Source organism: Phoenix dactylifera, chromosome 10 (genome assembly GCF_051530095.1).
Source record: "Phoenix dactylifera cultivar Ajwa chromosome 10, Ajwa_hap1_PhDact_Kaust_v1.1, whole genome shotgun sequence".
NCBI lineage: Eukaryota > Viridiplantae > Streptophyta > Magnoliopsida > Arecales > Arecaceae > Phoenix > Phoenix dactylifera.
In genome coordinates, this window is record NC_143199.1 from 11,264,686 (window position 1) to 11,281,097 (window position 16,412).

Consider the following 16,412-nt stretch of genomic DNA (forward strand, 5'->3'; position numbering starts at 1 on the left):
TACTTGAAGAACTTGAGAAAAAATCTAAATTTTCAGTTTGACCAAACTAAGAGTGAAGTTTTTCTTGATAAGGGGTATTTTCGTATTTTTGTTAGTTGAAGAAATGAAACTTGAATGTACCATACTTCATAAATTAATTGAAATATATTTTTATTACTTTGATATGCTAATCTAACCTTCAAGTACAGAAAAAATAGGGTTAGAGTCGACCCGAGTCAGTTTGGAGTCGATCCTGATACTTTTGGCATACCTTGAACAAGTGGCACACCCTTGGAACACTTGGCACAGAGTTGGAGTCGACCTCAAAAGTAATGGAGTCGACCCTGGCACGGTTTGGTACATTCTGGCACAAAATGGCACAAATGGCACAGAGCTTGGGTCGACCCCAAGAAACCATGAGACGACCCCAGGTTGAGTCGACCCCAAGAGAGGATGAGCCGATCCCAGCCAAAAGAGCCTGAAAAACAACTCTCTGAAATTTCTAAGAGGGCCGACCCCAGATAACCTTGAGTCGACCCTACTGTAGCTTGGGTCGACCCCAGGAAAGCATGAGTCGACCCCAGCCTGAAAAGTCAGAAAATCAAGTCTCTAAAATTTCTGAGAGGGTCGACCCCAAAAAAGCTCGAGTCGACCCCACTGTAGCTCGAGTCGACCCTAAGAGAAATTGAGTCGACCCCAACCTAGAATGACAGAAAGACAAGTCTCTGAAAACCCTGAGAGGGCCAACCCCAGTCAAGCTTGAGTCGACCCCAGGAAAATATGAGCCGACCCCAGTCTGTGGAACAGTAACTTGGGTCGGTCCCAGATTTGCTTGGGTCAACCCCAGCACGACTGATAGCATAACGGTTAGTTATGCAGAAGTACATTTTGAGTCTCCAACAGCTAGAAATGGCTAGTTTCTCCATTCCAACAGCTAGGAAGTGACTATTAGAGGTTGGGGAAGTATTTAAGAGGCACTATTTATCAGGAAAAAGAATCTTTTGCAAAAATCAAGAGTGCATTCAAGAGAAAAGATCAACCTACAAAGCGATAAATACTTTCTTAACTCTTCTTTAAGTGCATTATTGTATTACTTGCTCATTTGGGAGCTTTAAATTCTCTCTCTTTCATTTCTTGTAAGATTTGTTGGTGAGCCCGCAAAACCAATGGTGTAGGTTGTTGGTGAGCCCATAAAACCAACAGTTAGATTATTGGTGATCCCGTAAAACCAATTGTAAAATTTTTGGATTGTGAGCCCGGTAAAACAATCCAACTGTAATCCACAGGATTATAGTAAATTTCCAAGGAAATGCTTGGGGAGTGGACGTAGGTACTTTGGAGAGCACCGAACCACTATACTTCTTGTATGTTTGCATTGTGTTTTTTTTAATTCCACTACACATATATAATTAATACAAGCTAAATTACTTGTACATCTATCACCTTAAGTAAGGTCCTAAAAATTTAGAAAATCCAATTCACCCCCCTCCTCTTAGGTTATTATCTTGGGCAACAAGTGGTATCAGAGCCAAGTTCTATTGTATTAATTGTTGATCTAACAATCAAGAGCCAAAGATTATGACAACTCATATAGGTAGCTCTCTATCCGAGGAACAATCAACAAATAGACCATCCCTATTTAATGGCACTAATTACACTTATTGAAAAGCACGAATGAGAATATTTATACAAGCACTAGACTATGATATATGGAGAATCATAGTTGAAGGACCACACACACCCACTATTAGCCTAGATGGCACGGTCATCCCTAAGCCACAAAAAGAATGGGATGATAATGATAAGAGGATGGCTCAACTTAATGCCAAAGCCATGAATGTCCTCTATTGCTCACTAGATACAAATGAGTTCAATAGAATATCAACATGTAATTCGGCTAAAAAAATTTAGGATAGATTAGAGATCACACATGAAGGTACAAACCAAGCTAAAGAATTTAAGATAAATATGCTAGTACACAAATACAAATTGTTTAAAATGAAATCCTCTGAAAGCATAACTGAAATGTTCACAAGATTTACCGACATAATCAATGGTCTCAAAAGCTTAGGCAAATCTTATTCTAACTATGAATTGGTACGCAAAATTCTCAGGTCTCTACCGTGTATGTGGGAGGCCAAGGTGACTGCAATTCAAGAGGCCAAAGACCTCAATACATTTCAGCTAGAGGGGCTTCTAGGGTCCCTTATGACCCATGAGCTAACAATGAAGCAAAATTTGAAAGAAGAAGTCAAGAAAAAGAAGACAATTGCCTTAAAATTCGGAAGAAGAAGTCAAGAAAAAGAAGACAATTGCCTTGAAGTCCACAATCCCTAAAGAAGACAGCGAGTCGGATGAGTCCGATGGTGAAGAGGGGTACGATGAGGAAGAAGTAGCTATGCTTGCCAAGAAGTTTAGAAAATTTATAAGAAATAAGAAAGGACTTCACAAAAGGAAGCCATTTTCCAAGGGCAACACAAGCAAAGAAAAGAGTAAGGACAAAGAAAAGAAAAGGGAAGTGCCAATCTGTTATGAATGCAATAAGCCCGGGCACTTCAAAATAGATTGTCCACAATTAAAATGGATGGCAAGGAAACTCAAAAAGAAAGCTCTCATGGCTGAATGAAGTGAGAGTGAGGAATCAAGTTCAGAAGAGGAAGATCAGCAACATACAGCTCAAATGTGCTTCATGGCAAATGACGATCAGGTAGATGCTGAACTTGATTGTGATTTTACTGTAGATAAATTGCATGATGCTTTTCTAGATCTTATGGAAGAACATAAGAAGCTTATTCATAAAAATAAAATTTTAAAGAATGAAAATCAGACACTTATGCAAGATAAGTTAAAACTATCTAATGATTATGAAACATTAAGTGTTGCCCTAGGTGACAAGCCAAGAGGGGGGGAGGGGGGTGAATTGGTTTTTCTAAGTTTTTAATCCCCTAATCAAATTGATAGATGAATGGGTAGTTTAGCTAATATTAATTGAGTGCATGTAGTGAAATTAGAAAGGCACACAATACAAACACATAAGAAATATAATGGTTCGGTGCTCTCCTAAGCACCTACGTCCACTCCCCAAGCATCCCCTTGGAAATTTACTATAATCCCGCGGACTACAGTTGGATTGTTTTTCGGGCTCACAATTCAAAAACCTTTACACTTTGGTTTTTCGGGATCACCAATAACCTACGTTGGTTTTACGGGCTCACCAACAACCTATAATGTTGGTTTTACGGGCTTGCCAACTAACCTTACAGCAAGATTAATAAGTAACAAAAGAGAGCTCCTAAGAGAGCAAATAAAGCAATTATAAACTACAAAGAAGAGTTTAGAGAATGTTTATCGCTTTGGAGGAGCTATTCTCTTCTTTGTCAAGCTTGCTTCACTTCACAAGGATTGGTGGAGCTATTGATGACTCTTTGAAACTGCTCAACAACTTTCTTTTGGCCCTTTCGATGAAGCAATTGAATGGGGCTTTCTTTTCTAGGGTTTGCTCTTGAATATTCTTCTTTAATGTCAAAAGTTATTTTCCTCTGATGAATAGTGTCTCTTAAATACCTCCCCAACTGTTTGAATTGAAAAACTAGCCATTTCTAGCCGTTGGGAGCTTAAAAAGTACTTCTGCAGAACTAGCCGTTGGGTTGTCACCCATGCTGGGGTCGACCCAAGATTTTCTGGGGTCGGCTCAAGTTACTATTCATCAGCCTTGGGGTCGACTCAAATTTCTCTGGGGTCGACCCCTGCTACAGTGGGGTCAGCCTTCTCAGGAATCACAGAGCCTTATTTTTCTGACTGTTTTCACTAGGGTCGACTCATGCTTTCTTGGGGTTGACCCATGCCACAGTGGGGTCGACCCATGCTACAGTGGGGTTGGCCCTCTTAGGGATTCCAGAGACATGGTTTTTGAACACTCGTCTTGGGGTCGGCTCATGTTCTCTTGGGGTCGGCTCCACTGGGGTCGGCTCAAGTCTTCCTAGGGTCGGCTCCACCTGGGGTCGGCTCAAGGAAACTTGGGGTAGGCCCTTTCAGTAAATTCTAGAGAGTTGTTTTCTTTGAGGTTGCAAGTTGGAGTCGGCTCATGGTTCTTTGGGGTCGGCTCCTCTCTTGGGGTCGGCTCAAGGATACTTGGGGTCTACCCCAGTTACCGTTCATCTATGCCATTTTTGCAAGTAAGTGCCAGATTGTTCCAAAACGTGCCAGGGTCGACTCCTACTCTGTGTCAAGTGTGTCACTCCATGCCAGTGCATGCCATATGTATCAGGATCGACTCCAAACCTCTTTGGGGTCGACTCAACTCACAATTTCCTGCATCTTAAGGTTAGACTAGTTTATAGGATCAATAGAGTATATTTTAAATAATTTTGAGTGTATGGCACGATAGAGCTTCATACCTTAACAATAAAAAATACAGTTTTGCTCTTAAGAGTATACTTGACTTGAAACTTTGCTGAAATAGATTTAAAAGCTCTCTATCATTTTCTACTATATATTTTATCTCGTTGTTAATCATTGAAAGTCGTCTTGATCTCATTTTCTCAATGTATCGTGAATGTATCGAGGGTGTGTCATTCCTTAGTGATGTATCAAGTTAAACTGTATTGTTAATTTGATATTTCCTCAATTGTTGTGTTAATCATCGAAATAACATTATCATCCTCAATCTCCCCCTTTTTGATGATTAAAAAACATTGAGTATCCTTAAGTTGACATTAATATATGAATTATGGTTTAAAAGTTTAGAAAATTCTTTAAAGGTAGAAAATTCAGAATTTTCTAAGTTATATGATGTGCCAACCAAAAGCTCCCCCTTTCTTATCCAAATTTATGCCAATTGAAGTTTAGTTTTGCTCCCCCTTACTCTTGTGTTTTATTGAAGATAAGACTTCAAGAATTTGTACTAATTCAAGAGTTTCAAATTATGTATCAAAGCAAGTGTCATATGTGTCACTAATTTAGAATCTTTGATTAAACTTCAAATTTTCTTATTTAGAGATCCTAGAGTGCAGATTTTTTATTATTATTATTATATATATCTCTCCCCCTTAAGTAAATATTTTCTTCCAATTTAGCTTTCGATGCGGGAGCACCACCCTCATTCTAATGGCGTGGGACATTGGGTGAGGGGTGAAAAGAATTTGAGTCCAAGAACAGTTGAGTCCAAGCTGAAATTAGATTGAGTCCCTGCAATAAGTGATTTGATTCACAATGGGTTAGCCTCTTCAGTGTCAATTAGATTGAGTCCAAGGCGTGAATGGGTCCATGGCTAATTAGAAGTGGTCACATGTCAAAATAAAGAGAAGTTCAACCATGAAGACCTCTCACATGTGGAAGAAATTCAGAGTTCAGATCCAGTTGAAATCCATGATAGATTAAACACCTTATGGTATTTTGAAGATTTCAAGAGCTACAGAAGTCTGATTAAGTTGATTCAAATTTTGTTGGAAAGTAGACATCCGTAGCTTTCCAATGACTATAAGAACATAAAATTTGGATATCAGATGACATTTAAGGAGTCTCCCGAACTTCATGCTGATGTTGGTACCCGAGAAGGAGTTCCACCTAGATAAATATTCATGGCATGCGGCTGAATTCCTTTTGATGGGTTTCAATCCACACGCCATAGATATGGATCTTAGGTGTCTAGGATTAGGTGTCAAGGCCTTTGATTGGTCAACTAGAAAATTTAAATTTTGAATTGAGTCCACATGTAATTAGGAGTCCAATTTAAAATTCTGTGTAGTTCTTATCCTTATCCTTTGCCAACCTTTCCTTCTATATAAAGGAGGGTATGATGAATGAAGTTAGTTTTGGATTTCGAAATTTTTCCTTGTGATTGTGAGGAGGGGCAAGTCCCTTGCTTGGTGCGATGCCAAGAGGCTCAAGGAAGAGGTGGGACGCCTGATTACGCCCAAAGAATAACGCAGCTATCGCAGTATATATTGGGGTGTCGATTCCACAGGGAGAAGGTAGGAACACTAAAAGGAACTACAAAACTAAAAAGAAATATCAAAGCAGTAAAATGTGATGTGAATGTTTAAAAGTAAATTGACAATTAGATTGTAGTAGTGAAAAGATGTGACCAGAATTAATGGCAGCAAAGCATCGGGAATTCCTCACTTGAATCAGGTAATTCCATTCATATTTGATCCATTGGATAACTCAATTAGAGATCATAGCACCAGATTCTCTAATTGGAGGATATAGCATTACAATCAAAATATTTAGTGGTAATTCTAGAAAATCATTCTCCTCTTTTAAAACCAAGGATTGTTATCCTTTTAGACTCAGATTCAAAGACAAAAATATACCCAATGGCAATATTTCAGCAAAAAATCACACTAACTGGATAAACAATCAAATCTAGATATAATCAAGCACCTCAACAATTCTATAGAAAAAGACATGGCTGAATCTATGAAAAGAATAGGTTCAAGATTATTCCAACACAAGAAAGATCTATTGATGAGAAATGATAAACAAAAATTGTATCAACATGAGAATCTATTACATAGATCAAATATAAATAAAACTACCATCATCCAAGCGAGTTCATCCCTAGCTTCACCAAAGAATTAGCTCTCCATGAATTTTTGGCTCCTCTTGATGATTTCTTTGTAATGCAGTCTTTTTTCTGTTTAGAACGGCGTGCTCCCCAAGTATATATATGATTTTGGGGCTAAAAACCCTAGGAAACACAACTTAGACACGTTTGCATGTATTTTTCCGACTTTACCCTCGAGCACCAACGTCAGCATGAGGTTCGGGAGACTCTCCAGATCGCATCTGATCTTCAAATTTTATGTTCTTATAGTCCTTGGAAAGATCTGGAAGTCTAGTTTCCAACAAAATTTGAATCATCTCAATTGGACTTCTGTAGCTCCCGAAATCATCAAAATACTACACAAAGGTCTGATCTATCAGGGCCAGGCTGGCGGTTTAGGGAAACCTAACTTTGCAACTTCATAACTTTCTCTCTGGAGCTCCAATTGACCTGATTCTTGATGCATATGAAACCTCAACATGTCTACTTCATCTCCACCAAGTTTCATTTCATTCGGACTGCAATGGGATATTCAATCTTCTTAACTCCATTCCTACAATAAAATCACCAAAATCAATTAAGACTTGGACACTTTGTGAAGTAAAGTTCAGATTAGAAAAATATCATAAAAATATCCAAATCATGCTTAAGTCTTAACAATTTAGCCTAAAGTGGTAGTATTAAAAGGTACATTTTCATGCACCTATCACACCTCCCAACCAGCTTATTGCTAGTCCCTAGCAATTTAAGCGAAGAAAAAGAACGGACTATATCCAACCTAGTGTAGACAGCTTTTGCATGAGCTAAGCAATAATATTCAAGTATAACAAACAAAGTACTCGCAAGAGATCAACAATACTATCAAAATCAGTCCATCAAGAACAACTCCCAGAATTCGTGTGTGTGTGTACTCTAAGCCGTTACCATCTTACCACCAACCCTGACACATACAACGTCGAGAACATTTCAAACAAAAGCTTCAACTCCATATCTCACAGGTATAATATTCAATAGTAGACTGGTGTAAGGGGTCTCTCTATGGAGTTGAGAAAGGGTGTTCACACAAATATATGAGAAGGCAAGTGTTCATGAACAAGCAACAAACAAGCATTGATCTTATGATAGGATCACCAACCATTGGGAACTCAACCATTCTTACCACAAACCCACTTAGGATCAAAAAGGTCAATAATAAAAGGTTGTAATGAGGCTAAAGTTAAGTAAAATAAAAATAATAAAAGGATGGATAAGAGAATTCAAAAGAACTTTCCAGTACATGCTAGAGGTCTTCACAAGATATAACATCAAGCACAACTTCCTCAAACCGCTTGTACCTTTTTTTTTTCTTTTCTCTTTTTTTTTTCTTTTTTTTTTCACGCTAGTCATACCATTTGGTTATTTCATCAACAACTTCATACTAGCATTTTGAACCTGTGACAAGCAGTTTGGGAACCAATAGAATCATTTTCAGAATGGAGATTAGAGCCTGAGACATTTTCAAGGCCTGTGGTAATAGAAAGCTGAAGCTGCTGGTGGAGTTGATTTGTTTCTTTGTTTCTTTCTTTTCTTTTTCTTCTTCCTTTTTTTTTTTTTTTTTTTAACACAACCTTTGGTTGCAATTATGGAGTCCATTTCAGCAAACCTGCCAGCACCAATGAGAAACCACCACAGTACATCCCCTTTCTTGTCTTCATTATTTGCGGACCAATTATTTATCATCCCTAGCATGTACTTGAAAGTAAAAGGTAGGAAAGATATAATAATTTAGGCTCAACTCCAATGTGGAGGGCGGGGGGGGGGGGGGGGGGGGTAAGGACATATGGGTTTACAAAGGAAAGGGTTCTTTTTTTTTCGGCTCAAAATGGCTTCTAATGGATAAAACATGGGTTAGCTTGAAAGGCTCAAACGTTCATCCTAAATTGACCTTCATCATCTCCTAAGTATAATCAACCAACATACCACAAACTGTGCAATAAAAATTCCCAATAGAGCAACCAATTCAAAAAAATCAATGAACGCATGCCACAAGTCTCTGAACATGATGAACTCTCTCTCTCTCTCTCTCTAATACTCACCAATGCGTAAATACTTAAGTTTGAGAGTTCTCTAATTGTATGCATTGAACATCCATCAAACCACAAGGCTTAGATGCGTGCATAAAAAAAGAATTCAAAGGGTGTCTTAATAGTGTGACTAAGATAGAAAAATTGACTCCAGCAAAAATACTCTGTAATCATTTGTTTTTTTTTAAAGCAAATTCATGCAAAAACATATACACATGGGCTGCCCTCCCCCAACTAAAACATGACATTGTCCTCAATGTATGGAAATAAAAGCATAGAAAACAAAATAGGATAGAGGTCACCTGATTAGCGGAGCACAAATCCATGGTAAAAACAGGAAGCTGGCAAACCTGAAAATTAAACTAAGGAAACCAAACGAAATAAAACAAAACAAGCAAAAACAAAAACTGAAACAAAGACAAAATAAAGAAAAACAAAAAGAAACAAGGAATAAGAGAAACGTACCTGCATGGGCATAGCATCACTGTTCGTAGACGGGGTCCATGAGAAGAATATCTTCCTCTACTGGAGCCTCTTTCTCAAGGACCGGCTTGAGTCTCTGGCCATTTACCTTAAACATCCGACCATCTCTAGGATCTTCTATCTCTACCGCTCCATTCTCAAATGTATGCTTTACCACAAAAGGACCAGTCCACCTAGATCGTAATTTACCAGGGTGTTTATGAAGCCTAGAATCATATAAGTATACTCGTTGATTAGGTGCAAATGTTTTTCTAAGAATATTTCTATCATGAAATGCCTTCATCTTAGCCTTGTAAATTTTAGAATTTTCATAAGCTTCATTTCGCAACTCTTCTAACTCGGTCATCTGGAACTTCCTAAGCTCACCGGCTTCAGGTAAATCAAAGTTAAAGTTCTTAATAGCCCAATAGGCTCTATGTTCTAGCTCTACCGGTAGGTGGCAAGGTTTACCAAAAACAAGCCTATAAGGTGACATGCCTAGGGGGGTCTTGAAAGCTGTACGGTATGCCCAAAGTGCATCAGTTAATCGCAATGACCAATCCTTCCGGTCGGGGTTAACCGTTTTCTCTAAAATACGCTTAATCTCTCTATTAGCAAGCTCTACCTGCCCACTTGTTTGAGGATGGTAAGCTGTAGAAATCTTATGCACCACCCCATACTTCCTCATCAATGCTTCAAAGGAACGGTTACAAAAATGTGTACCCCGGTCACTAATGATAACACGTGGTGTACCAAAACGAGACAACACATTTTCCTTTAGAAATTTAATTACTGTCTTATTGTCATTGTTCCTACAAGTTGCAGCCTCTACCCATTTGGACACATAATCTACTGCAACAATAATATATAGATAACCAAAAGAAGGAGGAAACGGTCCCATAAAATCTATACCCCAGCAATCAAAAATTTCTATCACTAAAATTGGATTCAAAGGCATCATATTACGACGGGACAAAGCTCCTAATTTTTGACATTTCTCACAAGAACGACAATAAACATTTGTGTCTCGAAACAATGATGGCCAATAAAATCCACACTGCAAAATTTTTGCAGCGGTTTTCTTCATAGAGAAATGGCCTCCACAAGCTTGGGAATGACAGAATTCTAAGACACTTGCTATCTCATCATCTGGGACACATCTCCTCATAATTTGGTCAGGACAGTACTTAAAAAGCTGTGGATCATCCCAATAAAAAGAACGTACCTCTGTTAAGAACTTCTGCTTATCCTGTGCATTCCAGTCTGATGGCATCTCACCTGTTACCAAATAATTGACAATATGTGCAAACCACGGCATGGAGGTGATAGAAAATAATTGTTCATCTGGAAAATCATCACGGATCGGTGGTGTATCTGTAGTATCCTCAAATATTAACCTTGAGAGGTGATCAGCCACCCCATTCTCTAAACCCTTCTTGTCCTTGATGGTTAGATTAAATTCCTGCAAAAGCAAGATCCACCTAATTAATCGCGCCTTAGCATCCTTCTTTGCGAGAAGGTACTTAAGGGCTGCATGATCTGTAAAAATTGTAATAGGCGAGCCAATCAAATAAGCACGGAATTTATCTAATGCAAATACTACAGCTAGTAGTTCTTTTTCAGTAGTAGAATAATTCATTTGAGCACTATTTAAAGTCCTACTAGCATAATAAATGACAAAGGGCTTTCCCTCTCTCCGTTGACCTAAGACAGCCTCTACTGCGTAGTCACTTGCATCACACATAATTTCAAAAGGTAAACTCCAATCTGGTGGCTGCATAATGGGAGCTGAAGTGAGCTTCCCAATAAGCGTTTGGAATGCCGCTTGGCACTCTTGTGTCCACTCAAATGGGGTATCCTTAACTAGAAGGTTACACAATGGTCTAGATATGGTAGAAAAATTCTGGATAAACCTCCTATAGAAACCAGCATGACCAAGGAATGATCTAACATCCTTCACAATCTTAGGTGTGGGCAACTTAGAGATCAACTCAATTTTGGATTGATCAACCTCTATTCCCCTAGAGGAAACAATATGGCCCAAAACAATACCCGAAGGCACCATAAAATGGCATTTCTCCCAATTCAATACAAGGCCTTTTTCTTTGCAACGAGCTAGAACCCTTTTTAAATTAAACAAACATACATCAAAGGAGTCACCAAAAACAGTCAAGTCATCCATAAACACCTCCATGCAATTCTCAACCATATCACTAAAAATACTCATCATGCACCTTTGAAAGGTAGCTGGAGCATTACACAAACCAAATGGCATACGACGAAATGCATAAGTTCCAAAGGGACATGTAAAAGTGGTCTTATCTTGGTCCTCTAAAGCAATTTCAATTTGATAATAACCAGAATAACCATCTAAAAAACAATAAAAGGGATGACCAGCTACACGCTCTAAGATTTGGTCGATGAATGGAAGGGGAAAATGATCTTTGCGAGTGGCAGCATTTAACTTCCTATAATCAATGCACATGCGCCACCCGGTTGCTGCTTTGGTAGGGACTAATTCTCCTACATCATTCTTCACTACTGTGACACCTGACTTTTTAGGAACTACCTGCGTAGGACTAACCCACTTGCTATCGGCAATCGGATAAATAATACCCGCATCTAACAGTTTTAAGACTTCATTTTTCACAACTTCTTTCATGGTAGGGTTTAGCCTGCATTGGGGGTCTCTACAGGGTTAGCTCCCTCCTCCAAGTGAATCCTATGAGAACAAATTAAAGGGCTGATGCCTTTAATGTCGGCCATGGTCCAACCAAGTGCAGATTTATGCTCATTCAAAGTTATAAGTAATTTTTTACCTTGTGATGCACTTAAGTTAGAAGAAATTATTACAGGAAAGGTATCACCTGGACCAAGAAATGCATGTTTTAAACCCTTAGGCAGTGGCTTTAACTCGACTTTTGGGGCTTCAATGGTAGATGGCTTCGGTTGTTCTCGCATCAAGGGCAGCTCCTCAAATCTTGGTTGCCATGTCCTCGTCCCATAATCCTGAGATGAATCAAAAACAGCACAAATATTAGTAACATCATTAGAGTCAAATGTGCTATCAAACCCAGAATTAATAAGAAAATATTCAAGAGGATCGGGGTCATGTTTTGTGATGGCTTCCTCTTGCATAAGTGTGTTTATCAGGTAAGTTTGGTGACACTCATCGTCCTCCTGTGGCTGTTTGCTTATGTGGAAGATATTGACCTCAAGGGTCATATGCCCAAAGGACAACTTCATCAATCCATTCCTGCAATTAATAAGAGCATTAGCGGTGGCAAGAAAAGGTCTACCTAAAATAATGGGGATTTTTGATTCAGAAATAACAACAGAGTGTGTGTCTAGAATCAAGAAATCAACAGGATAGTAAAATTTATCAACTTGAATTAACACATCCTCAACTATCCCCCTTGGTATCTTTACTGACCGATCAGCTAACTGTAAGACCACAGAGGTGGGTTTGATCTCTCCTAATCCCAATTGCAAGTAAACAGAATAAGGCATGAGATTGACACTAGCTCCCAAATCAAGTAAGGCCTGTGCAAACTCATGATTCCCAATAATACAAGAAATTGTGGGGCATCCTGGGTCCTTATATTTTGGTGGGATTCTCTGTTCAATCAAAGCACTTACTTGTTCCGTTAGAAAAGCTGTTTTCTTAACATGGTGTTTTCTTTTTACAGTGCACAAATCTTTAAGGACCTTTGCATAAGTTGGAACCTGTTTTATCACATGTAACAAAGGAAGATTAATTTTCACTTGCCTTAGGTTCTCTAGGATCTCGCTACTATGGTCCATAACTCTTGAGGTAGACTTGAGAGCTTGAGGAAAGGGCACTCTAACTGGACTCTTCACTATCTCTTCCTCTCTTGGAACATCAACTACATCACTACTCAACTTCTCTTGTGTGTCCTTAGGCTTGGGAACCCTTTCTATAACCTTACCACTTCGAGTAGTTATGGAATTAACCTCCTTAAGATCTTGCCTATCAGGGTTAGAAGTTTGTGCCATATGCTGACCTTGAGGATTGGGTTGAGCTTGCGATGGAAATTTTCCTCGCTCATTTACGGTTAAAGCACTAATCAACTTAGACACTTGACTCCTAATCTCTTTATTTTCCTCAACCACCTGAGTAATCATTGATTCAAACTTCTGGTTTGTCTTATTCTGAGCCTCAATAGAAGCATGTAGTGTGTCCTCTAAAGGATTCCTAGAAGATGGGGCATGGTATGGAGGTGTAGAATAAGCTCTAGGCAGCTGTGGTTGTGCAGGATGTTGCGGGTCAGATTTCCAACTAAAGTGAGGATGGTTCCTCCAACCAGGATTATAGGTATCTGAAAAGGGTGTAAAAGGCTTCTTGTACATACCTAGGGCATTACAATGTTCTTCATACACACCCCTCATTTCAGCAAATGTGGGACAATCCTGAGCTAGGTGATCCACTCCACCACATACAAAACAGGGTCCATGGGACTCAACACGAGAAACAGTATGTATAACCTTTGTATCCTTTGTTTTTAAGGCCTCTAACTCCCTAGTCAGAATTTCTATCCGGGCCTTGAGATTATCCTCCTCTCTAAGATGGTAAATTCCTCCACTAGAAGGAGTAGCAGTAGGTCGTGACCTACTAGTACTATCAGTCGCACTAGGTCCTGTCCAAGTATGAGCTTTCTCAGCTAGATCATTCAGGTACTCTATGGCCTCATCCGGATCTTTCTGCAAGAACTCACCATTACACATCATCTCTACAAATTGGCGCTCTCTAGGTGTAAGTCCCTCATAAAAGTAACTAACTAAACGCCAACTCTCATAGCCGTGATGAGGACACAAGTTCAACAAATCTTTAAACCTCTCCCACACCTGATACAAAGTCTCACTATCCTTTTGTGCAAAGGTTGAAATCTGTCTCTTCAAACCACTGGTCTTATGGTGGGGGAAGTATTTGTTAAAGAAAACCTGTGTCATCTCATCCCAAGATCCTATTGACCGCGGTCTCAGTGAATACAACCAACTTTTCGCTCTATCTTTCAGAGAAAATGGAAAAAACTTAAGTCTAACTGCATCTATTGTACCGGGTTGACTATGAAAAGTCGCCACTACCTCCTCAAACTCTTTAATGTGCACGTAAGGATTTTCATTCTCTAAGCCATGAAAGGTAGGAAGTAACTGTATCATTCCTGGTTTAAAATCCTGTTGTGGGACATTGGGTGGGAACATAATGCATGACGGTGTGGCTGTGCGTGTAGGATGGAGATAGTCTTGGAGAGTCCTAATGGGCTGATCTTCGTGATTGCTCATGGTGTTAGAATTAGATGGCGTATCGGGCAAATTCATAGGAAAAGTGTCAGGTTCTAATTCCGGTCTTCTTGCAAATCTACCTAACTCGTCTCTATGCCTACGCATGCAACACAAAATATATGTATATTATTTTATTTTTTTTTTTTTTTTGCACAATCAAATCAAAACTATGAATGAAATAAACTGAAGACAAAAAGCAAGAGAAAAAAAAAAAGAAGAAGGAACGAGGTTACTGCTTTGACGAATTAATTCAGCAAACCTATTCCTTGAAGCGCTTCTTGTACCGTTCTCCCCGGCAACGGCGCCAAAATTTGATTACGCCCAAAGAATAACGCGGCTATCGCAGTATATATTGGGGTGTCGATTCCACAGGGAGAAGGTAGGAACACTAAAAGGAACTACAAAACTAAAAAGAAATATCAAAGCAGTAAAATGTGATGTGAATGTTTAAAAGTAAATTGACAATTAGATTGTAGTAGTGAAAAGATGTGACCAGAATTAATGGCAGCAAAGCATCGGGAATTCCTCACTTGAATCAGGTAATTCCATTCATATTTGATCCATTGGATAACTCAATTAGAGATCATAGCACCAGATTCTCTAATTGGAGGATATAGCATTACAATCAAAATATTTAGTGGTAATTCTAGAAAATCATTCTCCTCTTTTAAAACCAAGGATTGTTATCCTTTTAGACTCAGATTCAAAGACAAAAATATACCCAATGGCAATATTTCAGCAAAAAATCACACTAACTGGATAAACAATCAAATCTAGATATAATCAAGCACCTCAACAATTCTATAGAAAAAGACATGGCTGAATCTATGAAAAGAATAGGTTCAAGATTATTCCAACACAAGAAAGATCTATTGATGAGAAATGATAAACAAAAATTGTATCAACATGAGAATCTATTACATAGATCAAATATAAATAAAACTACCATCATCCAAGCGAGTTCATCCCTAGCTTCACCAAAGAATTAGCTCTCCATGAATTTTTGGCTCCTCTTGATGATTTCTTTGTAATGCAGTCTTTCTGTTTAGAACGGCGTGCTCCCCAAGTATATATATGATTTTGGGGCTAAAAACCCTAGGAAACACAACTTAGACACGTTTGCATGTATTTTTCCGACTTTACCCTCGAGTACCAACGTCAGCATGAGGTTCGGGAGACTCTCCAGATCGCATATGATCTTCAAATTTTATGTTCTTATAGTCCTTTGAAAGCTCTGGAAGTCTAGTTTCCAACAAAATTTGAATCATCTCAATTGGACTTCTGTAGCTCCCGAAATCATCAAAATACTACACAAAGGTCTGATCTGTCAGGGCCCAGGCTGGCGGTTTAGGGAAACCTAACTTTGCAACTTCATAACTTTCTCTCTGGAGCTCCAATTGACCTGATTCTTGATGCATATGAAACCTCAACATGTCTACTTCATCTCCACCAAGTTTCATTTCATTCAGACTGCAATGGGATATTCAATCTTCTTAACTCCATTCCTACAATAAAATCACCAAAATCAATTAAGACTTGGACACTTTGTGAAGTAAAGTTCAGATTAGAAAAATATCATAAAAATATCCAAATCATGCTTAAGTCTTAACAATTTAGCCTAAAGTGGTAGTATTAAAAGGTACATTTTCATGCACCTATCAACGCCTCTCCTTCATGCCTTCCAAGTTTGAATTAGTTTGGATGAGATTTCCAAAACTAATTCATCCTTATCCACTCTCTTTCTTCCTTGTTTCATGCCTTGTTCCCTTAGGTGTGCCTCTTTGTGTGCCACATCAACCTCCCCAGCCGTATTCCTCATGCCACAACCCCTTCCCATGTCCTTCCTTGAGTCCTAATCCCAATAGGACTCTAAATAACCCAAGCCAGTCAACCCATTAGGTGCAAACCAATTTCAGCCGCCCACTCAATTGGGTGCCCAATTCTAGTCACTTGGTTGAATCCCACGAACCCAATCTCACCCATCCAGCAACCCATCTTCTTCCTCCTTCCATCCACCACGAAGAACCCTAGCCTCCATTGCCATTGCTTTGGAAAAA

General features: G+C 38.9%; 1 protein-coding gene and 1 non-coding gene across 2 annotated transcripts; one reads left to right on the top strand and one right to left on the bottom strand.

Moving 5' to 3' along the window:
* Positions 1-11,721: 11,721 nt before the first annotated feature.
* On the bottom strand, positions 11,722-14,162 carry LOC148702238 (uncharacterized). Its single transcript, XM_088705374.2, has one exon. The coding sequence runs from the start codon at positions 14,020-14,022 to the stop codon at positions 11,722-11,724; it is 2,301 nt and encodes a 766-aa protein (XP_088561500.2). The 5' UTR covers positions 14,023-14,162.
* On the top strand, positions 13,868-13,975 carry LOC148702239 (small nucleolar RNA R71). Its single transcript, XR_015970930.1, has one exon. It is a non-coding gene; the product is annotated as a small nucleolar RNA R71 (small nucleolar RNA).
* Positions 14,163-16,412: the final 2,250 nt, after the last annotated feature.